General features: G+C 32.8%; 1 protein-coding gene across 7 annotated transcripts in view; it reads right to left on the reverse strand.

Moving 5' to 3' along the window:
- Nucleotides 1-12,801, reverse strand: part of LOC111504836 (uncharacterized) — a 1,217,253-nt gene that overhangs the window by 18,230 nt on the left and 1,186,222 nt on the right. For all 7 annotated transcript variants that reach the window (XM_074181149.1, XM_074181148.1, XM_074181147.1 and 4 more), the window contains 3 exons: nucleotides 12,384-12,548; nucleotides 8,995-9,165; nucleotides 6,223-6,297 (listed from right to left, as the gene is read on the reverse strand). In XM_074181149.1, coding sequence (XP_074037250.1) covers nucleotides 6,223-6,297; nucleotides 8,995-9,165; nucleotides 12,384-12,548 — 411 coding nt within the window. The remainder of the gene's footprint in view (nucleotides 1-6,222; nucleotides 6,298-8,994; nucleotides 9,166-12,383; nucleotides 12,549-12,801) is intronic.

The raw sequence follows: 12,801 nt of genomic DNA on the forward strand, positions 1-12,801 counted from the left end.
CGTAATAGTAATAGATAACGCAAGTTACCACAGTAGACGAGTCGAGAAGCTGCCGACGTCGTATTGGAAGAAAACAGATATAACTGAGTGGTTACATATGAAAGCTATTCCTTTTGAATCGACCATGTTAAAAGCGGAGCTCCTCAACTTGGCTAAACGTCATAAGTCAAAATTCGTCAGGTATGTCACCGATGAGATGACGAAGACTAAAGGAATGTCGGTTCTTCGGTTGCCGCCTTATCACTGTGAAATGAATCCAATAGAGTTGGTTTGGGCTCAAGTTAAAGGATTCATCGCAAGGAATAATAACATCTTCAAGCTGTGTGAAGTAAAGAAATACCTATACAGTGCTCTGGAAACAGTCGACCAAAAAGCTTGGGAAAAATGTATCCACAAAACAATCAGAATCGAAACAGTGATGTGGGATCTGGATGATAGTATAGACTCATTATCAGAAATCATAATGAAACTGATTCATCCAGTGAAGAATCACTCAACTAATCCCTGTAGACTTTTTCAGATTAAAATTATTGCAATGTCTTATTCGAAGTTATTATTCAAATCTATAAAATTGTTTCTGAATCAACTATAAAATCGAATAATGAATATGAATCTTCATTTCCAAATCAATAAGAATTTCTATATTTGTATTTATTTGTAAATTTAATATTCTCATTATTTTATAGATCTGTAGAAGGTAACAATTCTAAATAATAAAAAACTATTCCAAATATAAATTGTCCTTCCCAAAATAAAATATTTAAACAAAATTAGTTTTCACCATATTTTAATTATCTTCTCATCATCCAAAATATATCAATGGAAAATTTATATTAATACCCCCAGTCCGACGCCTATTAATATTATCTTAAACGTAATATCAGAAAAAACATCGAGCGGGTCTTTTGGCGGTATTTTCGCATTCTTTGTCGGTGTTTTCGCGTTCTTTGTCGCATATCCCTATTTTAATGGCTCGTTAGCGGCGTCCTCAAGGGATATAGAGGGTAAACATATCTCAATGATTTTGTGGGTGAATTGCAGTGCTATTTGCTTGAGAGGACTATGTTGCTTTCTTTGATGTAACGACATTCTTGAAATTATTTTACTCTTTGGCAATACTAAACGAACTTTAGTCTTACTTGTAATTTCAATTTTTACTTTGCTTGTCTGATCCTAGAAATACATTTGTATCACATGTTTTCAAAATTTTTATTTCCTCATCATTGTTCTTTATTAAACTTAGTTTCGAATATCATAAAACTTTTGTTCAGCTTAGTTCGAGCACGATCTTGCAAACCGAACTAATACATTTTCGCTTCTTATAGGAGTTTTTGATTCATATTCATTTCACCTTTATAATTTTTTTTTCAGAGAACATTGGATAATGGTTATTGAGCAATGGCCAAGTATTTTCTTATCAGGTTTTGCTTGAAAATTTAATATTTCATTAGTATAATGATTTCTTATTCCACAAATTTATGTTGAAAAATATGTTATTTTCAAACGATACATGAAAAGAAAATACTTGGTCGTTGCTTAATAACCATTATCAAATGCTCTCTGGATGAGCCCATTAATAGCCATAGTAATTTAAATTTGCCGCGTTTCGATAGTTTTCCTTTTGTCCAGTAGATGGCGCCGACTCGTCCAAAAGTTCTGTTAACGGACAACTATAGCACTATTATCAGTGTTCTATCCTCACCACAGGACATTTCATTTTATACAGGGTATATCTTGACGAGTTAACGTGATCTATACATAGAAAACTGAAAGTAGGGTGATTCTGAAAATTGATGGGATGGATGAAGAACTAATGGAGAATTCAACTGAAATATTTTCGTTGAGATGACGTTTCGGGTTTCACCGGAAGTGACGTCATCTTTGTTATTTTTAATGTCACACCCTGTATTTCACCTCATTTTTGAATTCTTCCCATGATTTAGATTCTAACTCATGTATCATACCTTATACCCAAAATAAACCGTTTTCGAGTTTTTTTAGAAAAAGTGACAGATGCAGCCTCTCGAACATACGTCATTTTCATGTAAATTAATATTTTTAAAAATATGCAGTTAGTGAATCGTGATGATTGAAGGTTGAACGGGTCACGCATCATTTTTACGTCCACTGAATAATCCACAGGGTGCGTGAAAATTAGGGTCCGATAAGTGAATGAGAAAAATTAAAAACCTCAACTTTTTCAAATGGGAATCCCCATTTTTTTCCTCAAGGTTCAATTCTATCATAATTAGCCCTAGTTATGATACACTTCCTTATACCCAAAACTTATAATTTTGGAGATATTCCATTATATTTACATACTTTCCCGAAATGTTGATATTTCTAGTAGGCTGCTGTCCACCTTTCAACACAATGTTTGGTGACAAATTAAATAACGTTGTTTATTGTCAGACTCTTACTCTCAGAACGTACAATATGGCTCGTGCTGGTTATAATAATCACGATTTCTTTAACTTATTGGTGATTTATGGCGAATGCAATAAGGTGTTAACAAGAACATGTGATGCTTATGCTACAAGGTATTCAGAAAAACCGAAACCATTTCCAGATATCATTAGAAGATTAATCTTACGAACTTTGGATCATTCGAAAGGAAAATTATCAAAACTAAAACGGTGGTTGACAATGAAGATAATGCGATTACAGTGCTTGGGTACTTCACTGCTTTTCCAGAAGCATCTTTGAAAGATGTGGTACGAGATTTGGGATTGAATAAAATGTCCATGCAGATAATATTAGTAAAACATAAATGGCATCCGTATTCTCATACTTTAGTCCATGACCTGAAGCTATCCGATTATGAGAGAAGAATTAACTTTGTGGAGTTCTTCACTATGAAAAATCAAGAAAACGACCAATTTTTGAGGAATATTATATGGAGCGACGAAGCGAAATTTACCAAAAATGGGATATTGCAAGCGGAATTCTCACTACTGGAGCGATACAAACCCGCATTCAGTTCGGGAACGTCAATTTCAAGACCGTTGGAATTTCAATGTTTACTGCGCTGTTAAAGACGACGCAATAGTGATGCTTCACTTCTATGACGAAAATTTAAATGGCTAGTTGAAAAATATCGGAATTGTATTGTTTCATTGATTAAAAAAAAAAAACACATTACTCAAGAAAATGGCATCAAGGTAGCTATGTAATAAACATTCATAGCATATAGAAAACATAACAGACCAACAAGTATTTTTATTTTCAGGTGAACGATACCTAGATATTTAAAAAAATCTGGATACGGATCATTTGGAAAAACTGACGCTCGCTGACCATCGAAAAATGTGGTATCAATATGATGGAGTACCTCCACATAATCATCGGATGGTGAAGATGTATTTAGAAGAAACTTATTACGACCAGTGTTTTGGAACCGACGGTCCTCAATGATGGCCACCGCGATCGCCCGATTTAACTCCAACAGATTTTTTTATTTGGGGTTATATAAAAAACGAGGTGTATTCTAACACGCCAACAACGAAAGAAGATTTTCAGCAGAGAGTTCGTACTGTTTTCAACTCTATTCCACCGGACATGATAAGACGAGCTGTAGGAGACGTCATACGGAGAAGTGTAAAATGCTTAGAAGTTGGAGGCAATGTATTTGAACATTAGTTGCAATAAAAAAAGCGGTTGACAAAAGTGTCACATGTTCATGTTTAGCATTGAAACTAAATTTGAAATTGTTGCTTATTCAAATCATGATTTTTGTCTTGAATAAGGGATTATTTTTCATGAGATATTCAATGGAAACTAGGCAACAAATAAATTTTATCAGACAAAATTGGGGGGTAAAAACGTAAATCTTCGCGTGATAATAACTTCCATTGCGGAATAACACCAAAATTATAAGTTTTGGATATACGGAAGTGTATCATAACTAGGGCTTATGTCCATAAAAGAATTGAACCTTGAGGAAAAAAATAGGGGTTCCCATTTGAAAAAGTTGAGATTTTTAATTTTTCTCATTCACTTATTGGACCCTAAATTTTGCGCACCCTGTGGATTATTCAGTGAACGTGGAAATGATGCGTGATCCGTTCAACCTTCAATTATCACGATTCACTAGCTGCATATTTAAAAAAATGTTAATTTACACAATGTCACTTTTTCTAAAAAAACTAGAATAACTCGAATATGAGTTAGAATCTCAATCATGGGAAGAATTCAAAAATAAGATGAAATACAGGGTGTGCCATTAAAAATAACAAAGATTTCACTTCCGGTGAAACCCGAAACGTCACCTCAACGAAAATATTTCAGTTGAATTCTCCATTAGTTCTTCAAACATCCTATCAATTTTCAGAATCGTCCTACTTTCAGTTTTCTATATATAGAACTCGTCAAGATATACGCGTTAACTCATCAAGATATACCCTGTATATAGGTGTTCTCTGGTTGGTACCTACCGATGAGATGCTGTGAATAAATGTAGGTGGATGGTGAATAATCTACATATAATTGACAGATTCAAACATTTCAGCGAGAAGCGGTCCCAGGTAGGATCTTTACTGGTATTTAATCCTAATTTTAGTTAAGATTAGGATTAGGGCGTTATTAGTTCGATATTCAATGTTTCATTTTGGAATTTACACGAATGGGGTTTATTTATGGTTAAAACCTTTTGTTTTCACATTGTTAATAATGAGAAATAGAAATAAAGTGAGCCAACACTGTTGTTTGATCATCAACCACGCACGAACCCTTCAAATAAAAATGTGTACCCTGAGATTAGGAGGCTAGGTGTCTGAGGACGGCACAGATGTTTCAATTGTAACGAGTAGGTATCATCAATAATTTAGAAAGTAAATGAAACAGACTGGGTATTGGCGGCTTCCACTTGACTCGATTTGACGAAAAATCCGACAAGATTCGGACACAATTCTTTACAAAGTATACGTTCTAGATGATTTCAAGCAACTTTACAACGTTCACCACGAATGACTTTTGAGATATCGAAATTATCAGCATTATTCGTTTCTCATTAAATTATTTCGTGATCTGGTTCCATAAAAATGATTTTGGTACATCAACAGCTGGTATAGGATCTGCATGTGATGGTCTGTATCTGACTCACCCATCAGATTTTTCGTTGCCTGTGATTTCCAACAGTCCTAGCAACCAGGTAACAGAGTCAATCAATTTTAGTGTAACAGTTCTCACAGCTCTTTAAAGTAATTCTAGAACTGTCTCGAAATCACTGGTGTGCTCATCAAAACCCCAAGCAGAGTATTAATGAGAATAACTAGGCTCGAAGTAGATTCAAAGTGTTACTCATTCAAAAATTCCTCAAAAATGTTTCAGAACTTATCTTCGAATAATATAAATATTATTGTAATAAGTGAATGTCCGAAATATATTTTTTCTATAATATATGTAGATAGTATGTTTTAAATATTCGCTTGCCACCGGAGTAGTTACAAAAAGTCATAAGAACTAGAAAATTGATAACTCTTATCGGAGCTGTCAATATGAGACGAGACTATAAATGATACTGAGCGGTCAAAACTGAAAACTTCATATCAATTTAATGTTTTGGCAGACTTGTTGGGAAGACAGATAACCATCCACTAATTTAGCGATGGAAGGGTGATAAAGTTCGACAAAACATTCAAGTCACTCTCTGACCTATCTCGTATGAACAATTGTATTGTTGAAATTGGATACTGAAAACCCCCAACGAAAAAATATACTTCAGCTGAATTTCTTAACAGACCAATATTTCCATATGACAATAAACCAAAAACTGTCAGGAATATAAAAAACAACGACACTCGAAGGAACAGCAGATGGTTAGTTGATAGCGTTGAATTAAGACCCACAGTGTGTTCAGTGGTAGAAAAATAGTGTTAGAGAAGCGTAACAATATCTCTTTGACACAGAGAGACGATTTCAGAAGAGAATAAACTCTCATGACTAATAGATTCAATAATACTTGCGAGAGAAATTATTCATTTTTCCAGCATGAAAATACCCAATGGGATTCAAATCACTGATATTTCATGATATTTTCGAATCAGGATAAACTATATGGAAAATATTTTCACCGAAAACTGGGTATACTTAAGTGAAGTTGCTTGCATTAATAAAATGAAATCGTCAACAAAAGAAATAAACTCATAGCAAACGTTCTTAATGAATAACATAAATTGCAGTTGTTATTGAATTCAAATTGAGAAAACAAATGTGAATACTCACAGCAGAACAGTCTGCAAATTCACAGACAAAATTTCGCGTTTCTTGCACAGGCATGGGAGATCCACTATCAGCAATCTGTTGAAGGAAAGAAAAGAAAATTTATCAGAGGTGCTTTATAGTTCACAACACAAATGTTCGTAAAAAAATGTATTTCATAAGATAAGAAAACATATATATAACAGAATAATTAATTAGTGACTGGATTAACTATAAATCGTTTCACTTCGTGAGGTTGCAGTCAATAGCTGGGCTGTACAAAGAAAACTCTTTGTAACACCTAACTCAAAACTTTGTAAATTTCTAACGAATATTTTAACAACTTCCTATAAAACAGACAATCCTTATTATATTAAAGATTCTTTTTCATTTAGTGAATTTATAAATAATTTCCTCAAAATTATGTTTTGATAAGCCTAGATTTTGTTTCACTTTTCACAAACCTACCGTTAAAAGAAGTTGAACATAACAACGTTCCACCTTCATTCATATCTAAATCGCTCTCATATATTCAAGAATTGACACCAAAATTAATTAATGTATTCCGAAATAATAACCTCAAAATATATAAAACAAATGTCACTACTATTTCTAAATTATACAGTAAACTAAAAGCTCTAATTTCAAATAAACAAAAATCCAATTTAGTATACAAAATTTCTTGTATGGATTGTTCTAAAACATATATAGGACAAACATCTAGACCTCTAAGTAGTCGCATCACTTCACATAAGAGCGACTGTAGACAAAATGTTAATTCTTGTGCATTAACAGAAAATGTTAATTCGGAGGATCATAAAATCAATTTTGAAAATCCAAATATTTTAGACAGAGAAATCAATACAACTGAAAGAATATTTTTGGAAATGATACATATTAATAACGAAGAACATTCAATGAATAAACGAACTGATATTGACAGTCTCAGCAAAATTTACACGTACCTACTGAAATATGATAAAGAAAATAAAAGATCTAGTAATTCGACTATCATTCAGAATTTTCCCACTTGACATTGTCAGTGTATATATATATATATATATATATATATATATATATATATATATATATATATATATATATATATATATATATATATATATATATATATATAGAAAGAAAGGTTAGCTCGACTGGCTAAGTTAAGGAATAACGTAGGGAATGAATCGGGTATAGCAGTCAGAGGCAAAATGGCTATCCAAAATCTCTCATTTATAAACTACTCCTCAACAGATCTTCCATTAACACAATTCTAGATAATAACAATTTGTATGAAAATAATAATTTGCATAATAATATTAATATTACTAACAATAACAATTCCCCACAAATGGCATTCTATTTCTCATTACCTCATCTAGGTAGCCTTTCATACAATCTTAAACAAATTTTTAGTCAATTTGAACATGTGAAATTAGCTTTCAAAAATCTGAAGACTATTAAGACACTTTTTTCCAATTTGAAAGACAAAGAAGATATCATCAATTTATCCAATGTGGTTTATTCCATCCCATGTTCCAGTTGTGAAAAGATTTACATTGGACAAACGAGTAGAAAATTAAAAGACAGAATCACTTTGCACAAGAGTGACATAAGATGTAATGTCATGTAAACCGTCATGTACCCTTTCTAATCACACCATAAATTTGGATCATGATTTTTCCTTTGAGAATGTTGAAATTTTAGACTCGGAAAATAATACTCAAAAAAGAACTTTCTTAGAAATGTGTCATATATTTAAAAATTCAAATACTATTATTTACAGGACAGACATTGAAAGTCTCAGCCTGATTTATACCTATCTCCTTTGCTTAAATAAAGAAAATAAATTTGATAATACTTAACAATTTCAGAACTGAAACTCCTTACCTTCACTCTCTGTGATTCATCATTTTACAGTTCTGTGAAATCTCATTGGCAGCAGTGCATTGGTCAGAACAATAAATTCTGTCAAACTTAGTGTTTTGTGTCAATCATGTCTGACTACCTGTTGAGTTCAATTTTCAAATTCATTGTTTCATATTATTCGTACAATTATCTCACATTATTGCAAAATTCTGACTGAATATTACATGTTTTTAACCAATTTTAATCTTGACATACAAATATGAGGATCCTCTTTGTTACTTATGTGGTAACTTCATTTTAACCTCACTTTCGTAAGTATGAACACGTTGTCCATACCCGTTTGTTTATTCAATATTTATTGTAGAGTTCCCGATGAAGAGACAATAAACGCCTCGAAAGCTTGAACAGAAAAAAGAGTTTTACAATCTTTTTGCCTCTGACTGCTATACGCGATTCATTCCATATATATATATATATATATATATATATATATATATATATATATATATATATATATATATTTTATCGAGTGTGCATGATACAAATCAAAAATGAAACAATTCGTGGACACAAGACTCCAAAAAAGGGGGGCAAACCGCGGATACGTGTTTCTGGCTATTGACCTCATCAGCGCGGTGCTATAGCTATAGCTGCCTACGTGGTCATGTTAGATGTAGCCTGGGAATTCTAGGTCTTCTAACTGGAACCACAAATGTGCGGTTGGCTTCTGTTGTTGACTCCGTGCGTATGTGTTGTTTCCTGCTTTCGGCAAACAAGTGTTGCCCATCTTTACACTTGGCTGCACCGCACTGATGAGGCCAATAGCCAGAAACACGTGTCCGCGGTTTGCCCCCTTTTTTGGAGTGTTGTGTCCACGAATTGTTTCATTTTCATTTTACTATTATTTTGTATAAAGTATCTCCTTACCCCCAGTAACTTTGCATCTGCGTAAAGCTTTTCATCCATTTCTGATTCCGAATTTCTCAGGTGGCTATATCTTCGTTCCCTCATTTGTTTAATTCGACGATATTCATCAGCACAAACTTTTTTCCAAACATAGTAAAATTGCACACATTGCTTTATCGTTTTCGTTCGAATCTGAAATAGCGAATAATATTTAACTTACTGTTACATCAATAATTAAGCTTGATCAAATTTAGCACTAGAACGATATTTCTTGAAACGCACTTGTCGTTAACCACTGTTTTATAAGCTACCCTGTAAGTGTTTTCTTTAATACTGAGTGTTTATAATTCAGAATTAGAAAAACGTCAGATTTCTCTAGGGAAATGATGAAGTCGTTTTGGATATACAAAGGGACAAAATTACATGAGCTTCTTTCAAGGGGCGTTTGGTATAGTGCATTTAATCAATAGCACTCCAGTAGGATTATAGCTCATATATCCCCTTAAACCAAAGCCACTCACTTATTTTAATTTTAATTTTTTTTGGTAATTGTTCAGTTTTCAATTGTTGCTTGTATTTTATTTCATTCTAATTTCAGTTCAGGGTTTTTTGTTTAATATGATTGCTATTTTCAGCTATTCTTTTTTCATTTTATTGATTCTTTCAGGGATTTGAAATCATTTTATACGATATTAGGCAATGGAAGTCCGAACTAATGAAATGCACCATGAAACATTTCAACCACCTTCAAACAAACCACCCACTTATCATTCAAAATCACTCATCGTTTTTGAATTTCTTGTCCAATTCTACACGAAAAGCGAAAGAATATTAACCATAAAAAATAATATAGTCCGGTCAAATTGGACCAAATTGGAATATAAACAAAATTTGGAAGTTCCCCATCTTTCCCCTGAATAAAAAATTATTCAAGGTCAAAGGTAAAAAAAATGAGTTTTTCGCGATTTTCAGCAAAACGGTAAGTTTTATCAAAAAAATACTTCAAAAATAATCAATGATTTTTTAGTACGAGCAACCGTTTTTGAGATATAACGATTCAAAAAGTTGTAAAAGTTGTAATCGTCATAATATGCATGAGTATGCTACGTATATTCATCTCTCTGGTTGTAATATATGTTAACATATTTTTCTATAGGTCATACACTTACAATATAAAATATACATAAGTTATAATTATAACTATAACGTCGTCGATCTTCAGCAACATCTACAGATATTTTATTTGATGAAAATTTCTTACAAATACTCACAACAAGTCTCGGTACATTTCAATGTTGAAAGAAACATTTACTGCTGAAAATATATTGGTAAAACAAGCTAATAATGATGTTGATGTATTGATAATTGAAACAGCAATAGAGCTATTCAATTTGACAAATACAACTATTGTTGTTGGCGAAGATGTAGACTTACTCGTATTACTCACTGCTCGAACTTCAACTGAAAAAACTATTTTAGGCCTAAAACCAGGAAAAGCTCAACATCAATCGGAAAAATATTCGTCAATTAGTTTATCTACTTTTGCAAAGTCTCAAAATCATGTACAATTTTTACACGCAATAACTGGCTGTGATACGACATCTGCATTTTACAGGAGAGGTAAAATAACAGTTTTTGAAATGTTTAAAAAACAAAATTTAGTTCAAAGTGCTGAATTTTTTGAAAATAGTAATTCATCTCGACAAGAAATGATCACTAACGGCATTCATTTTCTTCTTTCTATGTACGGAGCTCCTAAAAAAAACTACCTGCTTAAATAAGTATAGATATGGATGTTTCGTTAAAAATACCAAAAATAAAAAACTCCAGTTGCTGCTCATCAACATCTTTTTTGGGTATATTACCAAGTTCAAGTGTGGCTTGGTTATCAGCTAGACCCAAAAGACTGGGGTTGGAAGTTGGTCAACAATTCATCGGCTATCGGTTGATAGCTAGGCGGTTCGACGTGGGTGCTTTGTTTACTCACTCGAATTGACTGCCGTGTTGGTCGGTGGTTCAAGCCCTAGTCTGAACGATCGATTTTCACTTGCTATCGTCCAACCCGTGTTAGGAATTACACGTTAAAAGGTAAGACCTCGTTAATGCTTAGCTCGCACAAGTTTCGACTTCTGAGGACTTTCTTTCGTAGGGGTGCGACAGTTGGTTAACGGAAAAACAGATTTTGAACAGATTAGAACCAGTCCAAACTTTACTTTCACCTGCGTCGGAAATACTGCTGAACACAATTTTTTGCAACTGCAAAAAGGGGTGCAGTGCTAAATGTGGTTGAAAAAAAGCTGGACTGTTTTGTTCTCCGGCATGTACACATTGTCAAGGTCGGTCGTACTCAAATATTGAATCACCAATAGTGGAGGATTCGTTTGATTCCAACGAGGCGACATGCGATACATCGCTATTAACGCAGTTTACATATACTCAGAATAAAGATGAAGAAGAACAAGACGAACAAGAAGAAGAACAAAAAGAAGAATTTGAAAGTTACGACTCGAACGATTAAATTTTACTACTTTTTTTTCAACTTTAACTGCTTTTATCTTTTCTGCTAATATCCATTATTTTGCAATAGTTTTAAAATAAACAGGATCACAACTGACCCGTGGAATAGGCCTACTGGGGAGACCACATGAAAAAACCGCGCTAAGTACACTACCTCATAGGTGGCGTGGAAACGGGTGCATATTATGACGATTACAACTTTTACAACTATTTTAATCGTTATATTTCAAAAACGGTGGCTCGTAGGGAAAAAAGTATTGATAAATTTTTTGTAGATAATGTAGATTTTGTAGATTATGATCTACAATTTTTGTTTCGATTTTTTTTATGATAAAACTTACCGTTTTGTTGAAAATCGCGAAAAACTAATTTTTTGACCTTTGACCTTGAATACATTTTTTTCCATACAGGGGAAAGATGGGGAACTTTCAAATTTTATTTTTAATCATATTCTACAATCTTATTGATTTCAGCTTACTGGAAATTTAGGTAGCTTCGAATGTCTAAATTGACCGGTCTAATAGTTCTCGAGAAAACTAGGGGAACTAGAAATTGCATTTCCATTTAGAAATGCTAATAATTAATGAAAATAATCGAATCTTCGAAAGTGACATCATTTGACTTCTTTTATTCTATTCTATTCTTTCAACAATAAATAATTTGTGGGGTTTTTAATATTATATCAATTTCTTTAAATATATTTAACCTTTCGAACTTCTTGCTTCACTATAGCTTTCATTATTAAATATTAAAAAAATACTACGAAAGCTAAAAAAAATCATTGTATCATATTCCTGCATTGTTTTTATGTATCATTAATTGAATACTTTTCAACATTTGTTAAAATGGAAATAGTTACGATCTTCAATGCAAGCTTTGCATTAGATACTTACCTCTTGAGCAATACTGCGAAAATCCTTATCATATTTGAGCAGAGATTTGTGAAACTGTTCAGTTTCCGAAGACGACCATTTGTCACTTTCGCAATACTGGTAGGCTAAGAGAGGATGATCAGTCGGAAGGTTGGGCGAGGGTTGCATAAGTCGCAACATTGCGTCCTGTTGAAAGATACATTTTTTATAGTCAAAAAAAGCATTTTTTATGTTATACCTAATGGATATAATAGTAGAAATTGTTTAAAGTCGGGTGGAATGAAGTTTGATATACTCAATGAGGGAAATAGTGACTAACTAGGACCAATCAAATGCAATCTCAAATTGAGAAAATAAATTTTGAAAACGTCAAACTTTGATTTGAAATGATTAGACTGCAATATCTTTCATATGTCAGATGTCAAATTTTTCATTCATC

The sequence above is a fragment of the Leptinotarsa decemlineata genome, unplaced genomic scaffold (genome assembly GCF_025532065.1).
Source record: "Leptinotarsa decemlineata unplaced genomic scaffold, Ldec_3_MD MMD2_tig00026307_RagTag_RagTag, whole genome shotgun sequence".
Classification (NCBI taxonomy): Eukaryota; Metazoa; Arthropoda; class Insecta; order Coleoptera; family Chrysomelidae; genus Leptinotarsa; species Leptinotarsa decemlineata.